This window comes from Acomys russatus, chromosome 13, assembly GCF_903995435.1.
Source record: "Acomys russatus chromosome 13, mAcoRus1.1, whole genome shotgun sequence".
Taxonomy (NCBI): Eukaryota; Metazoa; Chordata; class Mammalia; order Rodentia; family Muridae; genus Acomys; species Acomys russatus.
Window position 1 is genome coordinate 58,354,790 of NC_067149.1, and position 23,954 is coordinate 58,378,743.

The 23,954-nt window shown below is 45.2% G+C and overlaps 1 protein-coding gene across 3 annotated transcripts in view; it reads right to left on the reverse strand.

Moving 5' to 3' along the window:
* Nucleotides 1-3,245: 3,245 nt before the first annotated feature.
* The window catches only part of Grin2b (glutamate ionotropic receptor NMDA type subunit 2B), a 454,116-nt gene continuing 433,407 nt past the window's right edge, over nucleotides 3,246-23,954 (reverse strand). Inside the window, exons 13-15 of one of the 3 annotated variants that reach the window (XM_051155469.1) lie at nucleotides 21,316-22,750; nucleotides 4,319-4,390; nucleotides 3,246-3,374 (exon numbers count right to left, since the gene is read on the reverse strand). In XM_051155469.1, the coding sequence (XP_051011426.1) occupies nucleotides 3,364-3,374; nucleotides 4,319-4,390; nucleotides 21,316-22,750 (1,518 nt within the window). In that variant the 3' untranslated portion in view covers nucleotides 3,246-3,363. Of the gene's footprint in view, nucleotides 3,375-3,969; nucleotides 4,391-19,786; nucleotides 22,751-23,954 lie in introns of those variants that run through there. The other 2 variants (XM_051155468.1, XM_051155467.1) reach the window with 2 other exon arrangements.

Below are 23,954 nucleotides of genomic sequence, written 5' to 3' on the forward strand. Positions count from 1 at the left end.
AGAGTTGTCTTGGAAGACCTTAGCAGGATGGCTTCTAGCCTGGACTGCTATGTTTGAGCTCATGGAAATCATAAGTCGGGTAGCTACTAACTGGCCCTCTATACGATTCTTTCCTATAGTAGGGATGTGAGGTGCAGCATACAGCTTTTAATAATGGTGCTGGGACGAGTCACATGATTGCACTTTGAAACAGTATCTGCTATTTTACTTCATCACTAGGAACAGCTAACGAGAGACTGTTAACATGAATAAATTAGAAGATGAGGTATAGAGAAGAACCACGCAGCATCTACACATAAAGCCAGTGGCAGGACTGTAACAAGAGATGGGCCAACAGCAGTGTGGAGTGATGCAGAAGCAAATGCGGCCCTGCTTCTCTCTTGACTATGGGAAGTGATCCGATGCTGTTGTAATTAGATCACTGTTACAGCTGGTAATCTGGGTGACACTTGCACCTCTGGCTATCTAAATCCTGTAAATACATCTCACATTGGCCAAAATGAAGGCCAGATGAGTTTTCTGATGTCTCCAAGGAATGGCATTATACATCAAAAGGCATACCAATTGTCAGTTTGTAGAAAACAGAGGGTAGAGTAGATCTTGGTCATTAATATGAGAATGCAAGCATCAGAATTATGCTAATGGATCCCCAGATAGGACAAAACGCAGCAGTTGCGTAACATATACATTCCAAGAAGAAAAAAAAGAGGAGCCAAGAGACTCGATACCCTATGAGCATATAAAGGGGGAGGAAGTCCCCCTCAGTCACAGTCATAGGGGAGGGGAGTAAGGGGAAAATGGGAAGGAGGGAGGAATGGGAGGATACAAGGGATGGGATAACCATTGAGATGTAATAAGAATAAATTAATTTTTAAAAAGACGTAAACCTAAAGATTGAAATAAGCCTGAGAAAGAGCTGTGGAATCTGAGGATTGTATTTGATTAGGATGCTAAAAGTCCCTGGAAAGTGACATTATATTTACACACTGAAATGTCTGAACAGTAGATGTGTCCTGTGTAGGAATTACTGTGATACTTTTGTGTATAATGGCATGGTGACCACCAAAACTTCTTTGTTATGGGTACCCCATTGACATGCAGATAAAAATAATAAAATTGTGGCCCTTGTTTTAGGATGATGGAGGAGGACCTGAGTAGGCATATGGTTGTTTTAATGGACACTATTACACTTTTATTTATTTGTGTCTGCATGACTGTGTGTTTGTGTGTGCATACAAACATGCCCTGCACTGTCACAGTATTTATGCAGAGGTCAGAGGACAACTTGTGCACATCTATTCTTCTCTTCCACCACGTGGGTCCCTGTGATGAACTCAGGTCTTCAGACTTAGCAGCAAGTACCTGTACCCGCTGAGCCATCTCCCAGGCCTTAGATTATGATTAAAAACCCAGCAAACTCATTAGCACGACTCAGTGATTGTAGAAGCTTCATGTTGATACCTGCACATCCACTACACCATTCCTGTCTACTTTTGAATATATTTAAAGTTCTCATATCACAAAGAAAACAAGATGGGGCTGCCAGTGATGAAATAAAGACTCTTTAGGAAGCTAAGAGGTTGGTTTTGGACCATGATTATTTCAACTCCTCTTACTCATAACCTTGAGATTCCTAAGCAGCAAGATTCACAGTGCAGAGGAAAGCTGACAACCAGAAACCCCCAGGGAAGAGTAGCTTTCCTCCTTCAAGATGCATCCTTAATAAGGCTTTCTAAACCACTGTAAAAACAAAACAAAACAAAAAGCACAAAGTCCAAAGAAAAAAAAGACACTGATTCTGGATTTTTTTTACCCTGATAATTTGTGGTAGGTTTCTTTATTTTTTGAATATAAAGTGACAGAAATAATTTGCCATTAGAAAAGAGAAAGGATCTTTGACTATGTACAGCTTTTATACATCACAAAGGTTTTTCTTGTTTTTATGTTGTCTTTTTTTTTTTTTTAATTCATTTTGATTTTTGTTCCTGCATCATTTGAACAAGTCCAAACTGGAAATCTATACAGCTCACAAAAAAGCCCTCCACCCTAAAGACCCCCCCACCCCCACCCTACCCCAATGAGAAACAAGATAAAACAAAAGAATGAAATCAACTTATTTCGTTTGTTAAAGGTAAGTCATTTGCTTATATATATACTTGTAAGTAGTTTTTTTTCAAGTTCAAACACCAAAATCCAAGAAAGAAAGAAAAATAAAAAATAAAAGACCCAGTCATCCGCCCCTCCCCCCACTCCAGAATCTCAATTGATCCCTGCATGTCCAAAATAAGAAATCGATATTTACAGAAAACAAAAACAAAACAAACAAACCTAAAAGAACCTGGAAGTGAATGGGCTGGGGTGTGGGGTGTCGGGGGTGGGGGGTGGGGGTGGGGAATCTGAGAGTCAAGAGGAAGGAAGGCTGCCCCCCCCCCCCCGGGGAGGAAGGTGGGATCTGGCCTCACAGAGTCCAGGCAAGCCTGAGAGCTTCCTGTGCAGGGGACACCCCACCTGGGAAGCTATGACCAGTACCCCTCCCCGGGATGACACTGGGAGGGGTGTGGTCCTGCAGCCCAAGCCACTGTGGGTGTGTACAGTGTTTCTACCACCACCCTTGCACACTCGGTTGCTCAAACTCACACGCACACCCACAGGCACACACGCACATGCTTCGGTCATTGTGGCTAAGCGTACTTATGACACTTTTAGAGCGTTGGAAGAAGACATTTTCCCTACAGGGCAGAGTTCATCGTCCTAGCCTGTGTCTTCTCTGGTCTGTGCTAACATGCCAGCTAAGCTCCCTGCACGTGCTTCCACAGGTTCAATTGCTACTCTAATGGATGAATGTTGGGGTGGTCATTGAGTCACAAAGTTCTCACTTAAGAGTCCTTCTCCTTTGTTCAACCCCCCCCCCCCCCCACTTCCCACAGATTCTTACCCAATTATGTTGGTGGGACAGCCTGAAGGAGGGGTTATCTCAGCAGATGGAAGCTGCTGTGCTATGTTCAGTTTACCTTTGAAAAGCTGGATTCCTGCTGGGCAGGAAGGAAAGCAGTGAGGAGACTCCCCACCTCTCCCCCAACCCTGTAGCTTTGGCTTCCCTATTCTTTGCTGAAGGAGTTCTAGCCAGCACTAATGCACAAAGCATGGAATAAGCCCTTGAGTTGGCTCTAGTGTTCTTCCAACGCAGAACTGAAGACAGGCATTAGGTGAGCCACGGTGCACACCAGCCAGTCTTTGGGAGGAAGCCGGAGGGTGTGTCCTCATGACGAACAGTGACACAGGAATCAGCACGGCAGTTCGGATTTCACTACGCTCTGTTCAAGATTCTGTTGGGTCAGGAGAAATGCCTACTGTCTCTTCAAATTATGAGTTTTCTAAAGGCCCAGAAAATAAAATATGATCAGTCTGTCATTGGTGTCAGACATGTATGGAATGTTGCAGAGAAGGCAAGATCTATTTTATGTTTGCTACATCTCCATATTCAAAACAGTATGCCCCACTCCCACCCTCTGCCGCCTCCTTTGGTCAAAGTCTTTATATTTTCCAGTATTATCTTCAAAGTACTCCTCCCCCCTTTCCCGCCCCCCATAAGCCTCATTCAACACCCTTCTACCCTAACCAGTCATCCTAATCATCCAAAATATCCCCCCTCGAAGGCTTTGAAGGGTGTCCAACCATTTCCTAATGCGCCTGGTCTATTGTTCTCTGCCACAAAAGAAAAACACTGAATAAAAATGATCAGTCAGAGAAAACCTTCATTTGCAAGACTCGGACAGAAGCAAAGCTGTTTGCTGTTCCCTTAGATTTCTTTTAAAAAGACGAACAATGAGTAAGACAAATCCAAGCAAAGAATTCTGATTTTCCCACCCCCAAGGAAAGCAACCTAGCTGAAAGCTTTTTAAAGCAGAAAGGGCAAGATGTATGGTGAAATATGTCTTCCTGGAGGTAAAGGGTCGTTATGCAGTTTCCATCCAGGGTCACGCCTAATGACGTTTATGACAACATGCAGAGCCAAACCACGAGTGAATGTGGGTGTCGATGCTTGCAAGCCCAGCATGCAGGAGGCTGAGGCAGGAGGGTTGGACTTTGTCTGCCAGCAAATAAACAAGCAAAAGTGGAACTTTGCAGCAGCAATTTAGAGGCAACTGAAAGGCAGGTGTGGCTTGGGGAGTTACTGATGAACCACCAGAGTGCCACATACTGCTTACAAGGCGTTGCCCAGCACATGCAGCCTTGTCACTTTGAACTGGTAAAGGCTGCCACCACCAACCTTAACGACCCATAAAGTTGGGAGTCACAGGGAGGGGCCCATTCTGACCTTCATCCACAGATAAAAACAGCCATCTCCTACTGCAGCCCATCTTCCATCCCTCCTCGGCTTCACTCCTTCCTGTGAAGAAATGGCCCCCACTGTCACACACACCCTGATGATTTCTGTCACCTTCTCGACTCTTCATGGAGGTTCCAGCTGTTCTACTGAGCCCTGTGCTTCCCTGTCACACATTTGTCACAGAGCCAGTCTGGAGGCAGCTCTCGTGCTCAACACTGCCATTCTCAGACTAGTTCAGCTCTCTCCCTTATAAGAACACATACAGCAACCAAATCTAGCCTTGAGCCTGGACTGATCAGTGAAACGGTCCTGAATTACCTCTCAGAGCTGATGAAGTCCCTTTGTATTTCACTCAAGAATCATCAGTCAAGACAGACCTGATCCCAAGTCAGTCTACCTTCTTGCACCTGTGCCAATACCACAGTCTCTCTATTATAAAAACACCAGTAAGCTTGGTACCCCCAGCCTTCTGTTTGCGCATTAGATTCCATCCTTTTTCACTCATCATAGACGTTACGCCTGTCGGCATCTTCTCTTTCTAAGCCCTATCAATGTCCTGTCTCTACAGGATCATTCTGTTCCTCACAAAATGGGCTATTTAAAAAAAATCCCTCCCTGGTACCTGGGCTTCAAGCTTGGATATTCAGATCCATAATCTGCTTGTCACCTGTATGTTTGGTAAGCATCTTATAGTCACCATCACAGGAACATTTTCCTCTCAGTGATGCATGAGCCTCAAGGGACACAGACTCTTCTGTAGTGTCCACTCCTGGCACCTAGACCATCCTGGCATAGCGTTTGGATTCAGTAAGCAGTCCGAGAATTAAAACTGCAGACAAACATTTTCCAAATACAGTTTTCAATAAAAAGTAAAGTAAACCACAAAGACTCCTCTTCCAAGAGAACGAATAAGCTTAAAATCCTGCATAGCTGTTATTTAAGCAAACACGGAAGCTCACTTTGGATCTAAGAATTGACCTTGTATATTTTTATTTTTAATAATCAAAAAATGACCTAAGTCTCATTAAGCAGTTGGTCTCTGTCCCTATGACCCTCCCCTCCCCCCCCCCTGCCCCGAGCCCCTGTGCTGTTCCTCCTCTGTGGCCCACTTCCCAGGTGCCTTCCGCTATAATGGAGTTAGCAGATTAAACCCTTGGGAGCATTGCTTCATGCTCTTAACCAAGTTGGTTCAGGAACACAAGATCTAGTTCCCTTCTGGTGAGCTTTTACAGCTTAAAAGATCAGGTCCGAGCCAGCAAATTCCATGTTAATATGCGTAAGAATCAGGATTAAGGCAGTCTATAAAACGCCTGTTTGTAATTGCATCTGCCAATTTCCTTTCTGGAGTAAACAGTAATCAGATTATACATCTTTGTGTTTTCACCAGGATGGGAAGATATAATTTCACTTAAAAGATTTTGTCTCTCAAAGGTGACCTAACTTTGTGATGCCAACCCATGTTAAAAGTGAAGGAGATGAAGAAATAGAAAAGCTTAAGCTAACGCTATTCCCTTGATATATTTTCCTCTCCTCTGTGCCCTTTGGCTTCTCAAATTGAGTAATTGCAATTACCATGAGTATGTGGCTCCTCTACTCAGAATTTTCTAGGCTGGAGATGGTCATTCTGCCATGAGGTCTGTGGATGTGCGCTTGCAGGGAAGCCTGTGACTATTTCTAAAATCTACGTCCATTTCTGAGCAGTCAGCAGCAGCAGGCTTCTCTTTCCACTAGAGCCCATGGAGATGGCAGACAATATTTTTTTAATGGGGATAATCAGAGCATCTCGGTATGAATATTACCCTTTCTTGTCTACCCTTCTTCTTTTCCTTCTGGCATCTTTCTCAGCTTGGTGAAGAACATTATTTCAGGACCATGCTCTGTTCTCCTTGTCACTGAGTTTATTTTCCACTCTGTTTTTCTCTCGTTTTAATAGCGTAGATTATGAACAATTCAGAACCAACGTGCAACAACTCATTGGCAGAGAGATGGAAGCATTTGGCTTCCTCTGTTCCTAGGGCAAAGGAGATCTGGGGATACTGCAACACCGTCAGGGTGCTCAAACTAAAGCAAACCTCTCCCCCTCACAGATCCTGTGACTTGAAGTGACACAGAAAAGGAGGGATACGGGAAGGAGAGAGCGAGAGCAAGAGATTAATGCCTTCATGCACACAGAAATCATCTTGACCAAAGCCCATGTGGACCTGCTCAGTGGCTGCTTAATATTCTAGAACACATCCCTCTCCTGTAGCGGGTCCTCAGGCTCTCACTTGAGAGCACTCACTTTCCCAGCTCTTGACCTTGAGTTGAAGCGTTTGAGGACAAGGCCGTGTTTGCTTTCTTGCTTACTATTTTCTTTCATCTCCTTCTTTCCAAATTAAGAAGAAAGCCAGTGAGATATTATTCTCAGATCGTTTTCTGAGCAGTCTGTTTAAATAAGAACCCAATTTAAGGAGCACACTCTTCTATAAGGAGAAAACAAGGTAGAGAGGGAGACCCAAATCAAGAAGTGGGGTAGGGAGATATGGCAAGAGGCAGGGAGGTAAAGAAGGATTTCTATGGACAGGCCTAGAAAAGCTGTTGTCAGCTGTAAAGCCTGCTTTTCAACGAGCTATTAAAATGAGCATTCAGGGGTCAATTCCCTAGCATAGCTTTTGTCAAATATGAAGCAGTGAAATTTATGTTGTAATCACGGCTTTTAAGAGGAAAGGGCCTCAGAGGAGAGATGGATTACAGCCAGACAGAATAAGATTCCCCAAAGACCACTGGGATTAAATGAAACATGCTGATCCTACTCATTCTCAGTGAATTTCTGTACTGTGTTTTTTTTTTTTTTTGCAAGTATGGTGTTTCATTGGTGATGGCTGTGCAGATTTCTCCATCATGTGGCAGATAATATGAAAAAAGAAACAAAGATAGGCAGAAGACAGACACAGAGCATTGGGATGTTGGTTTTGGCCCGATTTATCTCTCTGGGAAGAGAAGCACATTTGGCACCCCAGAGGGACATGAACAGAAGATGCAGAGACTAGTACTGCTCCATCTTGTTTCAGTGAAAGAAAGATGCTGCACGGCTACAAAACCTCTCTGACTTTCTGATTAGATTACAAATTACTGGGCAGGTACATTTCACCAGGGCGCTCTCTCTCTCTCTCTCTCTCTCTCTCTCTCTCTCTCTCTCTCTCTCTCTCTCTCTCTCTCTCGGTGTTGAAACTCATTGCCCATGTCCAACTTCCACCCAGGTAACTAGTTGCATCCACTAGGCCTTATCCAAACAGGTTTTAAGGATTGTTCTTCAATAGGAAGTGACAGACAAGATTATAAGTTACCCCAGGACTCAATAACTGGTGAGACAAGCTTGGCTTGGGAAAAAAGTCGATCTACAATAGGAGAGGAGATACATTCTGTTCTCAAGGTCAGTGACAAGGAAGTTAGGTTCCTGTGGACACTGCTGCTGAGGAGAGAGTCCTAAGCTCTGAAATAGACTTTTACCCATTTCTGTCTTTGCAGAAGAAGCATCCATGGCAGCTATAGTACACTCAAAATATGAAGCTACCCTGGTCCTGTACATACTTTCAGCTTGGCTGCTTTGGCCTTGGGTAGATAGGGATTTGCTTTCTAAAACTTTTTCCATAATGCTTCCCCAATCTGTACTGTGGGCAGCTTTGCTTGAGGATTGCCTTTTTCATTTCCACTTTAATATTTAATATTAAGCACAAGAGCTTTGTGGTTCCAATTAGGTAATTCTCCAGCCATGCCCTCAGGGCCCTATGAATCCTATTTCTATTCTATCCCACAATGAATATGAGTATAGCACCAGAGAAGGAGTGGTAGTCTCAGGGGAGGAAGATGCTCCAACACCCAGCAGGTCTTGGCCCTGTTATCCATTCGTAAAGAGCATCATGATGTTGGCAATGCAACTCATGAGAAAAACGAAGTCATCATGGCATCAAGGTAGAATAAATGGGCTGCTGCCCTCCTTCTTAGCTGGCTAAGCATACCTAAATGATCTTATGCCAGCTATCAGGGGGCAAAGGGGTAGGAGAGTTATTTGTCAGCAACTTGATTCTAAATCTTCAGTTTGAGGAGCATTCACTTGCTAGTCTCAACTCCTCCTCCCTTGCCTGGGGATGAGTAACTTCCTCCTCTTCCCACTCCAGGCCCTTGAACTAGGTTCTTGGGATATCCTCACTATAAAAGTGATGGCATAGATTTCTTACCACTCTGAACCTTCCATTTGCCAGCGTCCTCACTGGAACACAATAGGCTGATTAAACTGGTTAAAGCCTACGTTAAGGTAGAGCTTTTCACCATTCTTGGAATAAGCAGAATGTTCTGTATATGGAATAGAATATCTTGAGATGTAAATTTTAGACTGCTGTTCTCTGGAAAGGTGGGTAGCTTCCAGGCTTGCTTCCACTCATCAGTAAGAAGGTAGGTTGCAAGAGAAGGAAGCTGTGGGAGTCCTTCAGCTGTGGTTGCTAAACAATTTACCGTTACAACCTTGGGGCAAAATCAAAGTCTCACAACTATTTGCTGCAGGTGTTGTGGCTCCCTTTCCTTCATGATTTGGGCAGCCAATCTCTATTCATTATGGTTCTGGGGACATCAGGTCTTTTGTTAGAAGCCCATTGCATATCAGTTGCACCATAGTTCTTGTACTCAATGTTTCCAAAACCAACTCATGCCTTGATATTAGTAATAGGATACGTTTGAACTCAGCTAAATTAGATACAAATACCCAGGATATGAAAATAAATGATTCTGTTTTGAAGCTGCCTTCCCTGTGGGTTGGCCCATACTACTGATGCCTTCAGCATTTCATGACCAGTTTACACATACCTAACAGCTCCCTTCCTAGGATACCAATTTGGGAGATTTGGGCTGGTTACATTCTATATGAATTTTTGAATAATAAAAGATTTTTTCATGTCTTACCTCCCAAAATTCAAACATCTTGATTTGCTCCTCAAATTTCCTTCCTTACAGAACTTTTTCTATCTCCACTTTGCAGATGCCTGTTTTGTTCCACCACTTGATTGGTTTCTGTAGACTAAAGCATTGTGGAAGGTGGGTGGGGTGGGGATCTGGGAAGATGAATTTTGTGCAAAAGATTTGATTAAATCAGCTGCCTGGGTTTCATGACTTCTTTCCACTGTTAGGTATTAAATACTTGAATTAGGAGACTAGTGCAGCGTGACTTTCTGAGACAGACTGGGCCTCAATATTCACATAATTTATAATAAAAGCTTTCAGTTTCCAATGTATCCAGCTTCAGTGTGTCCATCTGTACCACTAAAGCTCACCATATTTCCATGTAAAGGAGAAATAGTGATGATAAATTATCCCATATCTGCATACTGATGTGTTTGGCTTACTTAGAATATTCCAGAAGTCAAATATGATGAAGATCCAAGTGCACTGCTGGTGATTCCACAAACACTACCCTTCTCCAAAAAGGCAGTTCCATCATGCTGGAAATGGCTACTGCCCTGTACCTTCTTTGTAGCATTAGCTACACATGTCTTAGTGATCGCTTACTTTTGCCTGTTGCCAAGACTGAACTCATGTAACCCAATATTGAATTCATTGCCCTGGTTGTTTAAAATGCCGAAGAGTCTCAAGGGCTATGAGAAACGGATTTATTTCCTCTGGTCTAAGATGCCCAATTATGTACATATTGGTCATCAGAGTACAAGCTGGGGTGTTAATGGAACTGTACTGGTCAGGCTCTTGTTTAGAAACACCAGATGTCAAGTATGCATTACCATTCATATGTACCTCAACTTCTCATTCTAACAGCACGTGCACCCATGTATGTGTACGTGTGTGCGTGCGTGTGTGTGTGTGTGCATGTGTGCATATCTGTATGTGTGCGTGCATGTGTGTTTGAGAGGTGGCATTGAGATACATACATATGAGGATACTCATGGTAAAGGGCTCATCTAATTACATGCAACTGTGTGAAGAACAGGAAACCTATTTATAAGCTTGAGAACACACCAGGTGGTGCTGATGCAAGCCTTTAATCCCAGCACTCAGGAGGCAGAGGCAAGTGGATCTCTGTGAATTTGAGGCTAGCCTGGTCTATAAAATGAGTTCAGGACAGAGAGAAATCCTGTCTCAGAAAAAAAAAATTGAGAATACAATTCAGACAGAGGCAACAAAGTGACATAATTTCCAGCTTGCCAATGTTTCTTATACCACATCCAAAGGGAACATTAAAATAGCCCTGGATTCAAAAGAAAATGATTATTGGTAATAATTCATTAAATAATTAGAATGAAAATGTGACAATGGCTGCTACATAAACTAGTCTGACAAGATCTGAGGCTTTGGGAGGACATGTTTTCTCTTCTACTTTCTTTTGAAAGAACCCCTTTGGAGGTCTAGAATAATCATTATCTGAAGGAAGCAGGCCACTGTGCCGCTTTCACATCGCTGTGGCCATTATCTCCTACAGCTCCACTCCTGTCAGACGCCACACCCCAAGCCTCCTCCTACCAAGGTAGACAGATTCACAAAAGTTAACAAGCCACAGCAAGGCTGGTAGGACAAGCTGTGTCCTTTGTGCCCAGGGTGGTGAGCAACAGCTCTCTGGGTGTCATCCAATGAACCAGAAGAATGAATCAGGGATGGCGTGTTGGCAGACTTCCTGTAAGCACTCAGGACCTCACAGGTGAAGCTGGGTCCAGCTGCCTTACTCCAGGACACAGAATTTTTCTGGACACCTCTCCTGGCATTTCCACAATGAATCAAAGGGCTTCAAGTCCCTGAGTACTTTGAAATGGGCCATTAGAAAATGCTTTGCAATATGCCTCATTTTTAATCTGCCTTGCTTCTGCCTCTCAGGTTACAACCAAAACAGGTAAACAGAAAGTACAGTTCTCTCTGCATTTGGGAGACACCTAGAAACTATGCTTCAGCATTAAGGTGAGGTTTTTGCAGATTGGATGTGGCCAAAAGAATGGGCATCTGGGAGCCTGTCATCCTCAAGTCTGGTCTTTGTGGGGGGTCTTTGCTTCCTGACGGGATCCTCAAAGCCAGGAACCAACTGGCCCCCAGCTCTCCTTGTGACATGAAGGAAATTCCTATATTGGCCTCTTACTATTTGCCTTCACTATACTTCACAGGCACTGGTTAAGAAAAAGAGGAGAATAGAACAGGATAAGATAGAAAATAAAATGGCCATGAAAATGCATGGAATGTTGGTCTGGTCCAGCAGAAATTCATGGATGCCCTTCTTTGAGAGAACATCTGTCTCTCCACACACCTACTAGTTAGTGGCAGTCTGTTTCATTGCTTAAAACAAATGTCTCATAATATCATGAGATGGATTTTTCTCTAAAGTGTTAATTATCTCCATTGTAAGGATTAATGCTATCTACAACTATTAGTTCTTGGGGGAAAAAAACCTCAATCCCTTTAGACTTAACATTTTAACCTTTACTAGCTATCTCCTAAGTTGTGGCAAGGTGTAGCCCAGGTTGCCAGCAATAATCAGTCTACCTCTGCTTGTCTTGATGAAGAATGAACTCTGTCTGGGTTTTTGAAAGGCAGACTTGTCACTGCCTGTAATGTATTTGAGTTAGGTTCACTACAGCATGCTTTAAATTAGCACTCAGTGGCAGAAGATGCTTCCCAAAGGAAAATAATTCATGATCAATGACATCATGAGATTTATAGAGGAAGTTGGCAAGGAGAAAGAAAAAGAATATCATCTGGTACCAGAGAAGCTTAAGTAAAATGGCAGGATCTGCCCCAAGAGTTCCTTCAGAGGTAGAGACAGACAGGAGCTAGAACAAATGAGTGAGGTTGTTAAGTAAAACTGAGGGACCGAGGCTACAAGTGAAGGCTGCATAAAGAATTGAGGACAAGAAGGTCATGAGGCCAGAATGATGCTCTCTCCTCTAGGGCAATGAATCTAATCATATTTACAGAGCAAAGAGGACTTGAGACACTAGAACTCTCTCTGGAACAAGTCATTAAAATTCTGACATATTTTCACTTGAGATGTACATGTCAGAGGTAATGTGTTTAATAACCTCAATGCTGTAAAGCCTCAGAAAGAGTGAGAAAAAAATCATCCACAAGACAAGGGCATAAGCAGAACAAACAGCCTCTGACTGCAGGTCTGGCCTCCCAGTTACAAAGGTGGACACTTCCAGCACTCAGTGAAGCTCATTGGTCCTGTTGGACAACTTCTTGAGGTCCACAAAGCTGTGGTTTAATGAGCTTGAATGGTAACGAAGCCCTTCTGTCAGTGAAAGTGTCTAAACAGCTGTCTGACCCTTGAGTCATGCCAATCCCAACATAGGTCATGCCAGGCTCGCTCAGGACAGTAATGTGTCCAGACACCAGCTCTACACAGAGCATCTGGAAGGCCCCAGCACCCCACACTCAATCAGGATCCTCCCAGTCTATCCTTTGGGCCTTTACTTTGTGGGCATTCATCAGTGCAGAGACACATTAATAACCATTAAGCAACAAAGAAGGAGGACCCCAGAGAATTTGTAATATCAAATATTCACTAGTACCCTTCATATACAAGACACCCTGTTAGGTAATATAGGAAATAAAAGGTTAGTAGATGTCTCGCTTGTTTAGAATCTAGTGGAGAAGATATCGTGAGCAACCAAATAACTATGAAGATGGTCTCTGATGGTTGCCACCCAGGAGATAAAATTAAAGTGTCATGGGCATTCATAAAACGCCTAATTGTTTGCGCACAGATTGTAAAGGAAATAGATGCTATAGCTATTTATCATTGTCTTTGAAGACTTAAATAGAAGGAGTGAATTTGCAAGAAAGAAGGGAGAAGAGAGTTGGAAGCAGGGCATTTTGGGAAAAGAGGAGTAAGGAATATGAAGGGACAAGTTTGTAATTTAACTTTGCTGTGGCCAGGAGAACACAGAGAAAAAGGACCATCAGTCCTGCCTGCTGGAAAAGTGTGTCAAGAGATGCTCATTAAAGGTTTGTATTCTGGGTTAGGGATGACATAGGGTAGCTATGGTTACAAAGTACAAGCTGCTGAGAGTAGACTGCAACATAAATTGCTGGAAGAATGATATACCTCGATGAAATAATCTGCAGGAGGGAAGAGCCTGAAGGACAAACAGAGGCCAAAGAACTTTACAGTGAGAATCAATAGGTTTTCCAAATGGTCCCGTGTGCAAAATCAGGGCCATGATGGAGCCACAACCTTTGTGTGGTAACAGAACAGTGGTGTCATTAGCCAGAAGGAGATCTGCTAATTATGATGGGTTTGAAGGGGTAGATCTGGATATTTGGGCCAATCTGAAGTGGGGCAATCAGAAATGTATGCACTAAGCTGAAGAGAAAATTAGGGTCTACGAGTGGAGATTTGAAAATTCATCTTAACTCAGAACCATGAATGTCATGGAAGTCAGAAATGTCCTGAGGAGTTGACATGGAGAGAGGCAAACTGAGAACACACACCAAGTCTAGGCAGAGCAGGAGCAGAAAGGAGGCAGCTCACAGAGAAACTGAGCTAAGATGCGCATCAGAATGTGCCACCTTCCACCGCTCAACTCAGGTTAACCTCTAAGGGCAAATAGCAGGCAAACAAAAAACGCTCCTGGGTTTTGTAGCAAGACTCTCATTGTGGCATTGCTGCTCAGTGTTTGTAGGTGAGTAGCAGATTATAGACTGGTTGCAAAGCTGTGTGCATTGGGTACGGACGTGAAGAAAGTCTTTCCATTTAGAAGTTTGGGAGAGCAAAGACAGACAGAAACAGTCAGGGATTCAAGAGTCCAATTGACTGGAGAGAGTTGTTCTTACAGGTGGCTGCCAGATTTTTTTTGGGATGAAACAGTCAGCTGTGTGGATGAGAGTGAAAGTAGACTGTCTGAAGTGTACCTCAGAAAGATCACCAAGGGGAGTTTGGTCCACAGGGGCGAGGAACACTCAGTTGAGAAGCTACCAAAGAAGAACAAAGAAAACGCAAGGCTGCGACCAGAGTTTCTGAGTGTTAGCTCTAGAAGGTGTCGTAATTCCAGAAGGAGTGGTCAAGCCCTGGCCCTGATGTGGAGAGTCGAATCTCTGTGGTATTCTTAAATAACATAATGGATATCTTTGACACAAACCCTGAAACCAGAAAATATTAAACCTGCATGTATAATCATGGAAATTTATGCACGCCTATTAATATATACATAATACATACATTTAAATATTTTATACTTGTGCATTTGCATATCCTACACGAGTGTAACATACTCCATTTTAAAACTTTTTATATACTTCTCAGCACTAGCTCAGGGACATAATAAGTGCTCAACAGACATTGGTTTATTTTAACTTACATATTTATATAGAGCTTTTAAATTTATTTTTCTTTCTATACCACCCCTTAAATCACAACCTTAAAATAATTATTAACTGTTAAGCAGAGTTCTGGTTGGAAACCACATCTTTAAAATAACAGTGTTGTAATGGACTTAGAATTGTGCTTTTTCATTGTAGCTTTGGCCCTTGCACTAAATGCCACGTTCACTGTTGCCAAAAGTGATGCTATATCCCAGCATCCCAAGACTGTGAGGAACGCTACCATCCACTCTGCTCTCCATTTTCCAGTCCCATCAGCACCACCACTCCCAGTCACACCAGCAAACTCAAGATGTGGAATACCACTATCGGCTCCCAACGATTGGCTCCGACACCAGTGCACAAGGACACGGTGGCAGAGAGACGCACAAGATTCCTGACATGCCCCTTCCACTCCAGGCATTGCTTTGACAACCCAACACGAGGGAAGTTACTTCCCCTTGCTTCCATATTGCTACCTGGAACGCCTTGACTTCATTGTTCTCTCCAAGGCAAGGCAGAAGCACTAACTTTCCCCTAAGGCTTTGGCTGGGGCTTTGTTGTGGGAGTAGGTGGGTTATCTTCCAAGCCACTGAACTCACAGGGACTTTGTGTGACTGAGCAAATGTGGTTAGAAAGGGACGAGGGTAGGATGTGCCATTCAGCCTGTGACCTTATATATGGCCACCTCCCAAACTACATGGAATCCCAGATCAATGTTAGAAGCCCCCAGAATGACAAATGTACATTTCAGCACTGACCCAACCAAATCACATAGGCCCACAGGTTAAATAGCACCTGAGAGTCAGTTGGCTCCTTCACAGAGAGTATGGAGAAGGAAACTAGGAGAGTTTAGAATGTGGGCAAGTCAGTTAGCAGATTACTTGATCTGGAACAGAGAGGAGATAATTCAGTAATTTTTATACTATGCTAGTGGACTGTATACTAAGTGTGAATGGGCGTTTTCCCTCTGCAGCTCTCGACTCAGTATCTTGTATTTGAGGAGAGGCACCCGTCTTCTGATTCCTGAGTCACAATTCTTTGCTGCCTTACACGGGGTCAAAGGTGGCTGTCTATAAACTATGTACACGACTGTGTGCTGAAAATAAGTGCCACGTGGAACTCCTGAGCAAGGGTCCTGTGGGCCTCAACTGAACAGGTAGAGATGAAGCATGGCTCAAATGACCAGCTGTCTGGACCCTTTCTCCTTTCTCCCTGCTCTGCTGCTCATGATGCCCTTTGCTCTTGTTGCTTTCTCCTGCTGGTATAGTACAGCTTATTCCCAGGAAAAGGAATGAAAATCCTAATGTAGATTAGGTGTTTTAAATGTACAAATCCCTAATATGGCTTAGTATGTCACTCTTCCTGGGAATGCCTTCATTTCAGCAGCAGATGGACAGACAGCCCAGGCCTAACGCAGGAAATCTGCCTGGGAAGCTGTTGGCAGGCTCTTTAAGGATCTGGGAAAAAAGCCCCATGCTCATTTGCCACTGGTAAGGCCAGAGCCACTCCACTGTGACCGTCCACCTCAGGGTGCTGCTTGCCCCCTAAAGAATCCCTTAGGCAGCAAGAAGACTCTCTGCTGCCGAAGTGAAGAAAGCAAAGGCAATACCATGTGTTTCAGCAACCCCAGGTCATACATTTTTCTATATGGCTTTGGGAACATACAGTATGGCCACAATGCCCAGAAACACTGAACACATTCACTGATAAACTGCCAACACATCATTTACGCACACATGTGAATCACTCCCAGTACACCAAAGCAGACACGCACAGGGTGCCAAGTAAAGAAAGGGCCTTTTCAGAAACAGTGACCAAAAAAAGAATAATAAAGTGAGTTCAGGAAATCTTTTCCAAAGGCTTTTGCCCAAGCATTACAGTTACTCTGTCCCTAAATCTTGAACTAACTAAAAAACAAAAACAAAACAAAAGAAACCCTAGCTCTTAAATGAGAGGTGCAGGTGACCAGCACTCTGCAGAGAATTCTCCCTGGGGCAATTCCTGATGGCCATGGAAGACTGGGTGAGTGATATTCACGTCACTGTATAGAGGACTCCTATTTTACACATGCGTTTGGGCACTACTGACACCACCAACATTTAATGGGATCATCTGGGATTTTCCCCCCCAATCACAAAATGGCTGTGGCCAGTACAGGGGAATACACACTAAGGATGTTTCCCAAGTTCTGGCTGAGGATACACAGTGACAACTTGGAAACAACAAGGTCCACTGCACATGCAGCACTCTGTAAGGGTGTGCACATCTTCACTCAGGCAAATTCAAGGGTCAGGTTGTTGAGGTCACCGGACATGCTGATGGGGCAGCACGGCCACTAAATGGAGTGATGTGGGACATACTCATCAACCCACTTCCACAATGAAAGATAGGGGGCACTCATGAGAGAAAGCATGGATTCTGGAAGGACACTGTGGAACACAAGATGCTCTTCAAGGCTCTGCAGAGCCTCACAGTTTTGGATGGATTAGGTCTTGGTCCATCTCGATCGGTGAAGGAGATGGGCACGGCTGCTAAATTCATATGTATTTAACTGACTTGCTATTATAGAATTTCGTATCTAAAACTTGACAAATTCCATTTCCTTTTTCTTTCTAGAGCAGGCCATGAATACCTTACTTTGGTCCAAATTCAAGTATCCAGTTGGAGAAAGATGATCAATTGAGGCCAAAAAGGGGGGTTTAGGATTGTTAAATTATCCAGATGGCAGCCTCTGGTGGAGGAGGGTAGGAGAGAGAATGCAGTGTGGCTGGGTATATCAATTAGGAATGAAAGGTGGGGGAAAAGGGAGAGAAAGGGAGGGAGGGAGAGAAGGGGGAGAGGAGAGGAGAGGAGAGGAGGGAAAGAGGAAGGGAGGGAGGGGGGAAGGAGAGAGAGACAGAGAGAGAGAGAGAGAGAGAGAGAGAGAGAGAGAGAGAGAGAGAGAGAGAGAGAGAGAGACTGCTATTTTTCACAAAACAAGCAACCCAGTGAAAGAGATTCTATTTGTCTGGTTAGCCCCAAATCATATTTAGGGCACCTGACTTGAACAAAACAGCCCCTCCCTGACGGCAGTAAGGAGAACAAGGCAACTACAAAGCCACCGTTGTTACTGTCCCTCACACAAACCCACTTCCCCATTTCTGAAAATAATTTTAGCTATCTTGCTAGTTCTGAGGGAATTTGGCAACCTTTTCAAGAAAAGCATGTATATCTGTAAGATCCATGCATCCATTGCTATCCCTCTACAGCCTGAAACCACATGCGGAATTAGAGGACATTGCCTCGGGGGTGTGCCTGAAGGGGTCAGGTGCTGCAGCATGAGAGATCAGAATGGTAAGATGAGTGGTAAGTCTCAGAGAAGGCTGCTGTGAGATTCCTTGGAATCCAGTTTCCTGAAACCTCTCAGGCATGCCAAGAATGGGAGATAACCACCTCAGTTCTTTTTCGAGCCCTTTGGGGAACCTTTGTAAGCCCGGGTACTGACAGGAAAAAATCTGATGCCACCAGCTCATCTTTTACAGAGTGATGGTTTGTTATGGTCTCCAGAAGACAAAGGTCAGACCACCGTTTGCTTCCAGCTGATTCGGACCCAGCAGAACTCAGACCAAAGTGCATGATCACTTCTCACAGACCAGCAGGAAGACAGGTTTTGGAGATGGGGCATGGACAGAAATGACTTTCCCCCTGCCTCCTTCGCCATAGTGGCTTCTGTTCCCGTTAACTTTCCCCAGACACTCTGAAGCAAAGGCCATATCCAACAGTTCCTCCCAACAGAAAAGGAAAACCCATAATGAAACAGTTCCCCCTCATTCCCATCCCCACCCCACTCCCTCCAGCTCAACACCCTGAATACTCACAGGAGAACACTTTATCTATACAAAATTAATTAGAAAACAAAATATTTACATATGAAATAAACACCATCTTGATTTCTGTGGCCTGTGGAGACCATCAGAGCCCCCCATTTTCTAGATTGCTGTTCGCTAGGTTAGTTGGTTTGGTTTTTTTTTTTTTTTTTAAACTTTAAAGGGGTGAGGTAAGAGGAAGAGTGAGGCATGAGCCCCTGACCCTTGGACAGAGCCAGAGTGAAGCAATGATTCTAAGGCCCTTCTTGTTCTTCCTCCGGGAGATACCTCACGCCCTCTGTCCTCTCTCAGAGTCTCTCCTGGAACCTAAAGTAAAGCACTCGGTGCTCCTCCCTCCAAACTGTTGAGAGGTTCAGCCCCTTGCCCCCACGTTCATTTTAAAAAAGAAAACAAGGCCTTCAGTTGGCTTTTAAATGAAAGATACTGAGGTAAAAATCAAGGAGGAAGGTGGGAGACAGCAGTCGAGGATGGGGATGAGGAAAGGCCGTGAGGCAGGGTGACCAGGAAGGCAAGAAGCATCCCTGGAAGGTGTGACGTGAAGAGACATGGCAGCTTCGTTCCAGAGGAGGGTAAGCACCTTTCTGGTTTATGTGTCCTGTGTGCGACAAGGCGAGCAATCCTGCAGACAAGCTTCCAAACAGACCCGGGGCTCTTTGGGTACCACCCTGTGAGAAGGGAGGTCAGGACAGCAGAACTGACCCACAGAACACCGTTACCCCAAGTTTCAGGACAGGCAGTGACAAATATTCATTTCCCTTCTTAATTTTCCAACTTTAAGCGAGGGGCATCACACCTGCCAGCACCCCAATCCCTGGAGTTTTACCCACGTGCACACACACACACACACACACACACACACACACACACACACACACACACACACTTACTGTTTAGTAGTACAATCTGAAAGGGAAACAAGGGTTTCAGAAGAGGAAGTCTTCAGTCTGTAGCGTTCACATTAGTTCGAGACACATTCCTAGGGAGCCAAGCCCCGCTTCCAAATCTCTCTCATTCTCTCTGGCTTCTAGAGACATGCCTTTGGGGAGGAGCTCTCTCCCCCCTCCTCTCCTTTCGCCTGTCATCTATCCCCTGTCACTTATCACCAGTCCTGGGGAAAGTTGCCTGCTCTTTCAGCTGTAGATTAAGTAAGAAGGGATCAAAGCATTGAACACATCCCCCTCTCTCACTTAGCCTACCTTCAATGACTCTCTTCTCAAAGCCTTATATGAAGAGCTCCCCCCTCCCCGCGCCCAAAACCTCAGCCAGTTAAGGGGCTAAATACCTAAAAGAGTGTTCTTTTGCTCTGAGTATGGATAAAAGACTTATGGCTGTGTCCATTTTCTTTAAGCTTTACTGAAAACTCCTCTGCCGAAGCTGATAGAAACCATAGTCAACTCCTGACAAGTTATTTTGTAGGGTCGACTCAGTTCCTCTCATTTTCTTTTGTTGTTTTTTTTTTTTCTACACTATAAGAATCTTCTCTATGCCGAGAACCTTCATCCTTACTCAAGAAGAGAAAAGGGAGAGATAGCCCCAATCCAAGTAACCTGTGACAGTGGTTTATATATAAGCCAAAACAAGCACATTGTGTAAGTATGTGGAAGGAAGTAGCTAGTCAAGACTTCATTCTCTGTATCCAGAGGCACCTGACTTCATGTGGGTGCAAGTGTATGCGGACATATATGCACACACGATTCCATGCTCTTGTTTCCAATGCACCGTGGGACACTACTGCAGTGAGCAAGCCACTTTGTTCAGGAATCCTCCTTCTACCGGGGGCCTTTCCTCTTGGCTCACCACCAAGGAGGCCTATGGAGGTGAAGCAAACTTTTTTGTTTTGGCTTATGTATAAGCACAAAATGACTTCCTGCCCTCGCTTGGTACATGGTCCCTTGGCAGATGCCAACTGTGCAGCAAGAATTTAGCAAAAAGCCTCTTCTCTCGTATGAGCAGGAAGCTAAACAGCCTCCCTTAGGACATCTGCTGCTTCCTGGCCTCCTCAAAGAGAGCAGTTTCAGGAAAGCCTCACTCAAAATGGATGGCTCAGGGCCCTTCTGCGCTAGGAAGAAGCATACAGGCAGCACTTCCTGTCTCCTCTCCATCCTCCCACACTGAGGCCAGGTCTGTCCTCTCATGGGAACAGGGATGGTGGACAGATGTAGGGAGAAGAGAACTGCGCGAGGGAAGAGAAATGGTACTGGCCACGAGGGTTGCCTTCAGTAGGAACCAGAACTCCAGGATCCCATAGAGAAATTAAAAGAACAAGAAAAGCAAATGGGAGCCAAGTTCACCCCCGACTCTTTCCGTGACATGCGCACCACTCGGCCCACAGCCCTATCCCTCCCATATCCACCTTAACCTCTCTCTCTCCCCTCACTCAGACATCAGACTCAATACTAGAAAGTTTCTCATAAACATGTCCATTGCTGGAGCCATTGAAAGCCCTGGGGTTTTTGTTGTTAGGCACACAGGGGTTGGACTGGTTCCCTATACAAATGTCCTTCTGGAAACGACCTGGCACGGCCCCGTGAAGGGCCGACACCACGGGCTTATTGGTGACAAGGGCCCGGAAGTCCGGCCTTGTTTTCGACGCCCCTGCCACCGTGGGCTGCCTGAAGAAGTAGGATTTGCTGCCGTGAAGCAAGCACTGGTCATCCCCAAAAGTGGGGATGAAAGGGTTTTGCGTGACCCGGTCAGGGTAGAGCGACTTGCTGAGCATGTAGCCGCTGCCGGGGTTGTTGTGGTGGTGTCCGGCAGTGGGCACTGAGGACTTGTTGGCAAAGGAGCTCTCACCAGCTGGCATCTCAAACATGTGGGCGTACGGGCTCCCATCCATGAATCGGCCTTTGTCTTTCAGGCTCACGCTGCGTGGGGCCAAGGCGGCCTCCTCCTTCTGCAGGTCCACGAAGGTGTCGTAGGAATGCTGCCGGCGCAGTTTGTTCCGATTCTTCTTCTGGGCCTTAGAATTAGTCGGGCTCTGGGGGTACTTGGTGGTGGAGGCGTTGGATGTCACAGCCACGGGGGCAGCCGGCTGGTCCAGTTCCTGAAGGGAGTTGTCCTCGCTGATGTCGTACAGGTTACCAGCCTTCTTGCAGGCCTCACACCTGATGCAGGCCTGCCGGCCCGAGTTCTGCCCTGCCACCGTGGAGGAGTAATTGTGCAGCTTCGAGGGACAACTGCGGCAGAAGTTTCCCCCAGACCGGTCCTCCCAATCCACATTGGTCAGGTTCTTCTCCCAAGGAGCTGGCACCCCACCTACCACACCATGCTTATCACCTGTTCCGTGTTTGAGGTGAGACCTGTTGGTACAGGGACCACCTCCGCTGACCGAATCCCGCTTGAAGTCATCACTACGCTCTTTGTAAATGTCGGTCAAGTCCACGTGCTCCCAGTGAGGCGAGTTCTCCTTTGTTCGGAACTGGTCCAGGTAGAAGTCTCGGAGCCCTTCTTTGTCCCTGAAGTAGCGCTTGTGGTCTGGGGAGCGGGGTGGCCGGCGACGGTAGGCAAGTTCAATTTCATCAAACTCCCTCCTGGACTTGGCGGAGGCGGGCCGCTTCTTCAGACTGTCCTTATATTGCTGCTTCCGCCTCTTGGCTGCGTTACCTTCTATGTTTCCATAGGTGACAGTGTGCGTGGAGATGTCTGAGACATCCGATCGAATCAAGTCGTCATGGCCACTGTAGCGGTCACTCTTGAAGGAGAACTTGCCGTACAGGTCACTGAGCTGACTATGTTTGGAGGAGGGTAGGCCAATGTCCAGGGGTTTCTTGCTGATTGACCTGGGCTGGGTGGTGAAGGGTGGGTTGTCACAGTCGTAGAGCCCGTCAATGGAGCTGGTGCTGCCGATGCTGTGTGGTCGGTGGTGATGGTGATAGTGGTCTTGGTACACGTTGCTGTCCTTCAGCTGCAGGTTGCCAAATGTTCTTTCTACCTCGCTAATGTAGTCGCTGAACAGGTTTTCCTCACAGGGCGGGTTGTTGTAAGACTTGCAGTCTGAATGCGTGAAGCTACGGCGGTGCTCGGAGATGTCGTAGACAGAGGACTCTCGACGGATGAAGTCCAGGGCACTCTGAGGGGAGCCGTTTACTCCAGACAGGTTGGCCATATTCTTGGCTGTGCGGAGCAAGCGCAGGATGTTGGAATGTGTGTTGTTCATGGTGGCGGTAGGGGAGTTCATCACAGACTGTCGCTCCTCTATAGCTACTCCATGGATACAGCTGTATATACCCTGAAGGGACATAGGATGGGACAGATTGAGTTCAGAGACACTGAAACATAGGATAAAACAACACTGCCCTACCACTGAGGGTCTTCTGAGGTAAGCCAACGATCGGAAAAATCACGAGGCAGGCAGTGTGCTACACTCACAGAAATGGAACTTGGAGCTTAGCGATGTAGACTCTTGGTTTCAGCAAAATTCGTATCATGAGCTAAGGATAGGAATCTGGCCACCAGGGAGGGGAATGGTCGTACCAAGGGACTTGGACAAATAGATGATATGGCATTTATGCCTGAACTCTACACATGATCTGTCTTTGTTTTTTTTTTTTGTTTTTTTTTTGTTTTTTTTTTTTTTCTCTTATACCCAGATTTTCATGTTTTACAAAAGAATCCATGCTGCAAACATATAGCAAGCGGTGTGAGCAGACTCACACCAAGTGCACAGGGCATTTCTTCACGTACACAGATGCCATTTTGCTCCGGTTGGCCGCTCTTAGCTGATGCTGCTTGCCGCTGCTTCTTGTTTCTAGCTCTGACCAATTTTGAGCAGTTTTTAGAATTTTGGTTGGCAAAATAGCAAGGGAGCAATGCTGTTCTGTAGCTAAGCATGAGCTGAATTCACACAGAGAGCTAGAAAGCCCTGGGGTCAAAGCAACATTTTCTACTGCTGTGGCCAACACTGTGGGAGGAAGAATTGGGACAACTATCAAGAGCTCAATGTGAATAAATAACTCTCTTGTTGAGGTCTCTCCTTTATTCACTCGTTAACTCTTGCTTTCCTTCTTACATTCAGTATCACCATAAATAATTAATGTTCTGTCGGATTAGTACTGATAAAGGACACCCGGCATACAACTACTTGTTCAGGGCATTGAAGAACAGAATCCACGAGAAAATCTGGGTTGCTCTCCGGGGTAGACAGTCTCCCCATGTCCAAGATCAGGCTAGCCTACCGCTCCCCTGTTATGTACTGCCATGAAAGGCAAACAGACTTTCTCCCTGGCAAGGTAAATTATACGGAGAGGCAGCTTTAAAATATGTCTTTACATCCAAGAAGGTTAATTTGGAGAGGACTCTCATTTGAATGGGCAGGACCAAAGCCCCCCCCCCAAAAAAGGCCATAGTTATATGGCAAAGAAGTGTCAAGCCTTGGGAGACACAAGATCTTCCTGGTGGGGTTTCTCTCTTACTGCTTCTTACTTCTGACCTCT